The sequence below is a fragment of the Stomoxys calcitrans genome, chromosome 3 (genome assembly GCF_963082655.1).
Source record: "Stomoxys calcitrans chromosome 3, idStoCalc2.1, whole genome shotgun sequence".
NCBI classification, from domain to species: domain Eukaryota; kingdom Metazoa; phylum Arthropoda; class Insecta; order Diptera; family Muscidae; genus Stomoxys; species Stomoxys calcitrans.
Genome location: NC_081554.1, coordinates 40777211 through 40786880, shown reverse-complemented (window position 1 = coordinate 40786880; position 9670 = coordinate 40777211). Strand labels below are relative to the sequence as shown.

General features: G+C 39.9%; 1 protein-coding gene and 1 non-coding gene across 2 annotated transcripts in view; one reads left to right on the top strand and one right to left on the bottom strand.

Annotated features, from left to right (window-relative positions):
• Window positions 1-1295: 1295 nt before the first annotated feature.
• Trnac-gca (transfer RNA cysteine (anticodon GCA)) lies at window positions 1296-1367 on the top strand. Its single transcript has one exon. It is a non-coding gene; the product is annotated as a tRNA-Cys (tRNA).
• Window positions 1368-4902: 3535 nt separating this feature from the next.
• Window positions 4903-9670, bottom strand: part of LOC106088076 (uncharacterized) — a 31882-nt gene continuing 27114 nt past the window's right edge. Inside the window, exons 2-3 of the mRNA XM_013253373.2 lie at window positions 5852-6565; window positions 4903-5788 (exon numbers count right to left, since the gene is read on the bottom strand). Coding sequence (XP_013108827.2) covers window positions 5580-5788; window positions 5852-6565 — 923 coding nt within the window. The 3' untranslated portion in view covers window positions 4903-5579. The remainder of the gene's footprint in view (window positions 5789-5851; window positions 6566-9670) is intronic.

The following is a 9670-nucleotide window of genomic DNA, read 5'->3' as shown; positions in this document are numbered from 1 at the left end:
CGCAAAATTGAACAATGACTTGTACTTATTAGACCACTCAATATCCATGTCGAATTTGGTCCAAATCGGTTCATATTTCGATAAAGCTGTTATGGGGGCATAAATTATGCATTTTTCACAGGATAGTGATGAAAGGTGATTCATTCATATATTTAACCGAGGTGGTGGGTATCCAAAGTTCGGCCCGGCCGAACTTACCGCCTGTTTACTTGTTTGTTTTTAAAGAGGACATATTGTAGATTTTTTTTAAGTGAAACTTGTACAATATATGTCAACTTAGACGTAGCTATATGTACTTCAATATATGTATGTAAGCAATTCATTATTAAAGAATTGGAAAAACCTCTCGAGTTCTCAAATTCCACAGCCCAGATCCCTCATTTGGGCACATTTTTTTGTTACTCCATATGTCCTCTGAATCCGTGCCAAACAGTTTTTGCACCTAACAATATTTGTAGCCTCCACACCGAATTTACTGTATAATGCCGATGTGGAAACCATCTTTGCCCGAAAGGGGTATTTCGGACAATTTCGTTAAAAAAAATGCGGGCTAAATGTATTTTTAGTTTCTTAAGGACACTTTTATCTTCAAAATTTAAAAAGAATTTTGAAGATATCTCTTTTTGCAGTTTTCTTTATTTTTCTTCAACTAGCAAAAAATTTAAATTTTTCCCGTATCTGTTGTTTTTACACATAATACATTTTCCACAAGCGTGCTTCTGACATTAATTCTAAAAATAATTGCGACGACTTTGCCTACATGCCAAAAGTGGTGTAGGGTATCAAAAGGTCGTTTTTGCTGCCCGTCTTTACTTGTGTTGATAAATCTTACTCGATAGCACTGTAGGTAAGTCCAGATGCAATATCAAAATTTCGCAATTTGTTTTTTTTAGCAAGAACTACTTTTATATTATTACAAACTATTATATGATTTGATTATATTTTATAATGTGATGAAATTCCTTGTTTGCAAGGGCATTATTATCTATTTGAAGTGGATACAAAGCAACACAATATACATTGACTATTTAACCCCTAAAGTATGCTATAGTTTGTTGAATATGTTTTATGATGTTTTTAGTTGCCAGTCTGGCACGGAGTTGTGTTAGGTGGATGATTGTGCCATATTTACGTGGGTTTGTGTATTATCGCTGGTGGTGACGTTTAGCAGGGTTCTGACTCATGCTTTAGTTGTGTACCTAGAATGTTGTCTAGAGCGATAACTTGTTCGATGGCTTGGAGTGTTGCGTCATGCTATCGTTCTTTTGCAGTGTTAACTTGTTTGATGTCATCGAGGGGATATAGCTCAGTGGTAGAGCATTCGACTGCAGATCGAGAGGTCCCCGGTTCAAACCCGGGTGTCCCCTATTTTTTTTTTTTTTTTCTTTTACAATTTTTTTTTTTTTTTTTGAAGTTATGTGAATAGAAAGAAAAGATGCAATGATGGCATTTTTTTCTTGGCAAATGGAAGGATTTTATTCCCTATGACATCATTGTAATTCACAACACACATGGACAAGCGACATGGACCAGATACAGAGAAAAACACCTACACATCATCAATGAGACGCTACCATGTTTCATGGCCTTCTAGGGGTCCTTAGGATTGTAAGCCACCAACAACATTTGCTTCTGAGTTTATTTAAAAAAGAAAGTTATTTGTGGGATTGTGTTATATTTGTTAAGAAAATCAAAACCGGCTATTGTTGTCGAACTCAAACACCTCAATGAAAACAAAATGAAAAAATATCAGAAATAATTGTGCAAAATTTCAGCCAAATCGGATAAGTATTGGGTCATCTATTGGCTTAAGAATTATATTCGGGAGATCGGTTTATATGGGGAGCTATGTCAGGTTATGAACCGATTTGAACCATACTTGGTATGAATTTTGGCGGTCATAATAGAAGTCAGTGTGCAAAATTTGAGCCAATTCGGATAATAATTGCGCCCTGTTCGGGCTCAAGAAGCCAACTCGGAGAAGGTCAATTAAACGCCTACAGGTAAACGTAGGCGTGGCATAGATCATATAGACTCCATGTATTGTCAGCATCCTTTCGTTGGTACAACATTTGAGCGTCCAAGCTGCTTCCTGGGATTTGATGGCTCTAAAACAAATCAGTGGGCCGATAGTGGGGCGTTAAGATCTACATCGCAGGTGCCTCTGCAGGAGATGCTGAATATGCAACCTGTAAAAGTCTATATTCGTGGCTTACTGCTACTAAATTTCCCATGAACATTCCTTTAAGGAACAGGAGATATTTCTCTCACATCAATGAGTGCAGTTCGTTTAAATTTTAAGCTCAATAATAAGGGTCCTCTTTTTTAAGGCGAGTCCGAGCGGCATGCCGCATGCGACACCACTTGGTAGAGAAGTTTTAACATGACAGAATACCTCACAAATGTAGCCAGCATTAGTCAGATAACCACCACCGAAATTTTTTCTGATGCTCGCGCCGGGATGTGATCCCAAGTGTTCGGCGTCATAGGCGGCCATTCTAATCTCAGCGCGATGGTGGCCTCCGAGTAAGGTAGCTGATAGGTTGAGGGAAATTGACATGCTGAGAGACGGCGGAAAGAGCCACTGCTCCATTCTAGATGGCATGGACCCAAGGGGTAGGCTGAAGAATTTGAGTTTGAGGTAATTGAGACCATGGTCTACACTGACGGCTCCAAGATGGAGTCATAAACAGGATTGGCTGTATGCTCAAAAACACTCGACATCGGCATGTCAGTTTAACTGCCGGACGGTGTACGGTCTTTAAGGCTTATGAAGTTGTGCTGGCCTGGGTTGCCCGCTAACCGGTCGGTGTCCAAGAGAATGAAAGGACGAATGAGTATGCCAGGGGATCCTCCATGGTAAATATACCTGTGGCCGTTCTTTAACACTTGCCATTGTTCGATATACTGACCATAGTAGAGGAGATGGCCAGTACGAAGGCGGTGGAGAGGTGGGCTATATCGGACTATATCTTCATATAGCCCCCATATAGACCGATCCGTCGATCTAAAGTCTAAAAGCCACATTTATTATCCGATTTTGCTGAAATTTGAGACAGTGAGTTCTGTTAGGCCCTTCGACATTCTTCTTAGATTTGGCCCAGATCGGTCCAGATTTGGATATAGCTGCCATACAGTCCAATCTCTCGATTTAAGGTCTTGGGCCCATAAAAGGCGCATTTATTGTCCGATGTCGCCGAAATTTGGGACAGTGAGTTAAGTTAAGCACCTCGACATATTTCTGCAATTTGTCGGTCCAGATTTGGATATAGCGGCCATATAAACCGATCTCTCGATTAAAGGTTTTGGACCCATAAAAGGCGTATTTATTGTCCGATTTCGCCGAAATTTGGGACAGTGAGTTCTATTAATCCCTTCGATATCTTTCTTAAATTTGGGCCAGATCGTTCCAGATTTGGATGTAGCTGCCATATAGACCAATCTCTCGATTTAATGTTTTGGGCTCATAAAAGGCTCATTTATTGTCCGATGTCGCTGAAATTTGGGACATTGAGTTGTGTTAGGCCCTTCGACATCGTTCCCCAATTTGGCCCAGATCGGTCCAGATTTGGATATAGCTGCCATATAGACTGATCTCTCGATTTAAGGTTTTGGGCCTATTAAAAGGCGCATTTATTGTCAAATGTCGCCGAAATTTGGGACAGTGAGTTAAGTTAAGCCCCTCAACATATTTCTGCAATTTGGCTCAGATCGGTTTAGATTTCCATATAGCTGCCATATAGACCGATCTCTCGATTTAAGGTTTTTTGGCCGCATTTATTGTTCAATTTCGCCGAAATTTGGGGCAGTGGGTTGTGTTAGGCTCTTTGAAATTTTTCTGAAACTTGGCCCAGATCGGTCCAGATTTGGATATAGCTGCCATATAGACCGATCTCTCGATTTAATGTTTTGGGCCTATTAAAAGGCGCATTTATTGTCCAATGTCGCCGAAATTTGGGACAGTGAGTTAAGTTAAGCCCCTCGACATTTTTTGAAACTTGGCCCAGATCGGTCCAGATCTGGATATAGCTGCCATATAGACCGATCTCTCGATTTAAGGTTTTGGGCCTATTAAAAGGCGCATTTATTGTCCAATGTCGCCGAAATTTGGGACAGTGAGTTAAGTTAAGCCCCTCAACATATTTCTGCAATTTGGCTCAGATCGGTTCAAATTTGCATATAGCTGCCATATAGACCGATCTCTCGATTTAAGTTTTTTTGGCCGCATTTATTGTCCAATTTCGCCGAAATTTGGGGCAGTGAGTTGTGTTAGGCTCTTCGACATTTTTCTGAATCTTGGCCCAGATCGGTCCAGATTTGGATATAGCTGCCATACAGACCGACCTCTCGATTTAAAGTTTTGGGCCTATTAAAAGGCGCATTTATTGTCCGATTTCGCCGAAAATTGGGACAGTGAGTTGTGTTAGACCCTTCGACATCCTTTCCCAATTTGGCCCAGATTGGTCCAGATTTGGATATGGCTGCCATATAGACCGATATCTCGATTTCAAGTCTTGGCCCCATAATAAGTGCATTTATAATCCGATTTCACTGAAATTTGACACAGTGATTTAGGTTAGGCTTTTCGACATCCGTGTCGTATATGGTTCAGATCAGTTTATTTTTAGATATAGCTACTATAACCACCAATATTTTGTTATACACAATTGAACAATGACTTGTACTTATTAGTTTAAGGTCCAAATCGGAACATATTTTGATATAGCTGCTATGGGGCATAAGGTATGCATTTTTCACCGGATTTTGATGAAAGGTGGTTAACATATATACCCGAGGTGGTGAGTATCCAGAGTTCGGACCGGCCCTTAACACCTTTTTACTTGTTTGATAACAAAAATCTATGGCCATAACCCACTCAATAACCACTGAAAATCAAAGACATATTTTTTAATAGTTATATATATTTTAAACATAAATCTTATATCAAATAAAATTACAACTAAATGTACATAAACAATTTAATGTTACAAAATAATTAAAAAAAAACAAATTCACACACATATCTAGGTAGACATGTTTGTAGGTATGCAAGTGTGTTAGTTGATTGTTTGAAAAATAAGGTGATATGAAAGACTAATGAAGACATGAAATTAGATATTATGTAGGGATATAATTCGAATTTGTTGTTGTAGTTGGATTTGTTTTAAAATGTTTGATTTTTTTGTTAGAGTTGCAATTTTGTTTCCCAATTGCACCCAGACAATGTTTAGGTCGCTTAGTTAATCCTTGTCAATGTGTTCACTAGGATAAAGAATACGTTTCTCTTTATCTTCTGAGGACTACTACATATGATGAGTGTCAAGGGAGAGCAAAGACCTCCCAATGCGATTGCGACAACCAAATGAATGAGAGGCTTACAGAGGATGAGCTAGGCAACAAATCACTATTTACCAACCCTTTTTTGTTTTGAGTGTTTGGTGGTGAATATCATTTTGCACAGGGGGACATTTTCTATGCAAATTATCTTATGATGAAACAAATACTTGGTATTAAAGCTTTTGGACTTGAGGTCTTTTTACTGATATGAACTCTCATCTCTTTGCTTAAAGTTTAAACTTCTATTGCCGATGCAGCAGTACGGCTACTACTGTCATCACTAAAGCGGACACTGAGACATTGAGGGCAATACTGCCATTGCACAGGGAGTTTGAGCAGGGATAGCACTTATTGAGTTCCACATCGGGATGTTCCTCCTTCCATTGGCCGCAAACAGATTCCATGGTTTTGACACGAGAACAACCGCGATTGGTTACCATGGTGCCATTCACTATAAAAAAAAGATAGAAAATTAAGATAAAATTCCAATTTGTTTGGTAATATTTCCTCTTACCTTTGGTCAGCACCTTGTAGCAGTGATATGTGTAATCGGATACAGCTCGCAATTGACGCACCCTAAATTCCGAAGAGGTCACATAATTCTTGGGAGTTGATCTGTCCTTAAAGGTCTCATTTGTCAAATCGTCAATGGGCTTGGCTGCACCAGGTGTGGGTGGTGTTGGCACCGACGACGTGGAAATTGTTGGTGGTGAGGGAGGCAAATCTTCTGTTGTTGTACTGATGGTCGTTGTGGTGGCGGTTGTGTTTTCAGTAGTTGAAGTGGTTACTGGAGTTGGTGAGGAATCATCTTCGGTGGATGAGCTCATTTCGGTGGTGCTTGTGGAGGTGGTGGGATCAACTGTAGTGGTATCCTCTGTAGACTGGGTGGTTAAGACTTCTGTGGTAGTTGTCAACGTTTCAGTACTGGATTCAGTTGGGGTAGGACTCTCTGTAGTTGCAGTTGTTGATGGTGCTGTTGTCATGGGCGATGTTGTTGATTGTGTGCTTGTGGTTTGTGTTGTTGATTCTGTGGTTGATGTGCTTGTTGATTCTGTGGTTGATATGCTTGTTAATTCTGTGGTTGATGTCGACGTCGACGTCGTTGTTGGGGTTGATGTCGATATTGTTGTCTCAAAGAACGTGTCATCACATGTCTCCTGGGGAATTTCGTTGGTCTTTGGGTCTGGGCAATTTTCACATACGTAACACATCAATTGACCATGACTCACTAAAAAATAATAACAAGAAGAATTTTTTAATAAAATTAAAAACAAAATGAAAAATCAAATTATTTTCTAATATATATATGGGACCTAAATCCAAATCTGAATCCAATTCTTTGAAATTTAACAGTAATATCGAGAGTCATAGGAAAATCCTTCCTGCCAAATTTCGGGAGAATCGGTTGACAAATGACCATTTTATTGCTGTATTACTGCAAATCGAATGAACATATATATGGGAACTATATTCAAATCTGAGCCGATATTTAAATCTAAACCGATTTTGACGAATGTCGTAAAAAACACCTCATGCTAAATTTCTTAAAGATTGAATGAAAATTGTGGCTTCTACAGCCAACTACATATGGGAGCTATATCTAAATCGGAACCGATTTTGTTCAAAATCAATAGCGTTCGTGGTTAGGCCAAAGAAGTGACATGTGCAAAACTTCATGACAATCGGACATTAAATGCGACCTGTACCTTGATCACGAGAATACATGGACAGACACACGGACATAGTGAAAACGAGTCCACAAGTCATTCTAAGCCGATAAGTTTACTTATCAATGGGTCTTGCTCTTTTCCTTCTTAGCGTTGCAAACAAATGCACAAAGTAATAATACCCTGTACCACAGTGGTGGTGTAGATAATGCATAAAAACTCCATTTGGTAGTCAATAGCAATAATCTATCCACCTGAAAGTATGCTTTCGAATTTCAGACTCTAACCTTTTTTTTTTGCTTATCATGGGTCGTTCTCACGCTGGTAATATCAAAAGGTCTGTCCGTACGTCCGTCTGTCCGTACGTCCGTATGTCCGACTGTATGTACGTCCGTACGTCAGTATGTACGTCCGTACGTCCGTATGTCCGTACGTCCGTATGTCCGTACGTCCGTATGTCCGTACGTCCGTATGTCCGTACGTCCGTATGTCCGTACGTCCGTATGTTCGTACGTCCGTATGTCCGTACGTCCGTATGTTCGTACGTCCGAATGTCCGTACGTCCGAATGTCCGTACGTCCGTAGGTCCGACTGTCTGTAGGTCCGTACGTCCGTCTGTTCGTACGTTCGTCTGTCCGTACTTCCGTCTGTCCGTCTTTCCGTACGTCCGCTGTCCGTTCGTCCGTCTGTCCGTACATCCGTTTGTCCGTTCGTCCGTCTGTCCGTACGTCCGTATGTCCGACTGTCCGTACGTCCGTCTGTCCGTACGTCCGTCTGTCCGTAGGTCCGTACGTCCGTCTGTTCGTACGTTCGTCTGTCCGTACGTTCGTCTGTCCGTACGTCCGTCTGTCCGTACGTCCGCTGTCCGTTCGTCCGTCTGTCCGTACATCCGTTTGTCCGTTCGTCCGTACATCCGTCTGTACGTATGTCCATCTGCCCGTACGTCCGTTTGTCCGTACTTCCGTCTGTCCGTACGTTCGTCTGTCCGAACGTCCGTCTGTCCGTACGTCCATTTGTCCGTACGTCCGTTTGTCCGTACATTCATCTGTCCGTAAGTCCGTCTGTCTGTCAAAACCACGCTAACTTTCGATGAAGTAAAGCTAGGCACAAATATTTCCTACTAGTGTCGGTCAGTTGGGATTGTAAATAGACCATATCGGTCCATGATTTGATATAGCTGTCATATAAACTGATCTTAGGTCCTGACTTCGTGAGCTTCTAGAAGCCGCAATTCTGTTCCGCTTTAGCTGAAATTTTGCACGTAATGTTTCAGTATGACATCCAACAGCTGTGCCAAATATGGTCCAAATCAGTCTACAACCTGATATAGCCGCCATGTAAACCGATTTCCCGATTATATTTCTTGAGCTTCTAGTGGGCGCACTACCTATCTGATTTGGCTGAAGTTTGGCACAAATCGTTTATATATCATAGTCAACAACTGTACCAAGTACAGTCGAAATCAGTCCATAACTTGATATAGCTGTCATATAAACCGATCTCCCGATGACACTTCTGGAGCTTCTAGAGGGAGTAATTCTTATCCGATTTGGCTGAAATTTTGCGCATGTCGTTTTGGTATGACATCCACCAACTGTGCCAAGTACAGTCCAAATCAGTCTATAACTTGATATAGCCGCCATAAAAACCGATCTGGCGATAAGACTTCTTGAGCTTCTAGAAGGCGCAATTCTAGCCGATTTGGCTGAAGTTTTGCTCATATCGTTTTGGTATGACTTTCAACAGCAGTGCCGAGTATGGTCGATATCTTGTCAATTATTACTCGATTTGCCTGAAATTTTGGAATTGATATTTTTCTATGACTTGGATGATGCCAAGACCTCTCTTGTGTCTTTTCCATTTGGCAATGAACACTCAAAACAAAAACCCTAAAGCATTGGTTCGAGATTCTAATTCCAGTTTCGATCATAAAAATTTGCAATTTTACCGTAACCAAAGACCCAACCTTTTTCACAAAAGAAGTTCGGTCGAAAATTTCGTTTATGGCTAATGAATTATTTTTTTGCGTGTGTTTAATGGTAATTTTTAGACACCTCGTGTTCGTAAATTGTGCATTGTAATATACATGATAATTAATTAATAGCATCTTTATATATATTTTTAAAATAATTCTAAATGTTTTTCCCTCTAACCAAAGCCAGAACCATCCAGTAAGTCTAACACGCAAATTCTAATAAAAATTAGCGAATGCAAATCCTCCTTACCAAGTCTATGGGTAATAATTATTAACACTTCCCCATCCCCTCTTCATTTTATTGCAATATTTTTAATTAACTGTCAAGGTTGTTTTTTTTTATTTATTTATGTGGTAACTTGAGGATTAAATGATGAATAGTATAAATTTTGTTTTTGTTTTCATAGTCAAGCATCAAGTTAATGCTAATTATTGTTACTATAGTTACTAAGCTTTCATAACAGTGGAAAAAGTCCCACTGTAATGTAAATTTAATACAAAGCTAATCTGTATTTCTATTACAATACAGATTAGCCTAAGTTGTGGTGTAAGTCTAGTGGAGTCGACACGGCCTACACTTAACTTTTTGTGTATATAAACTGAGTTAGTGAGTTTAGCTTGTCTTTATTTAAATTAAAAACCCATTCGGAACAGTTAGAAACATTGATCCTAAAATGTTATGTTTTAGTAC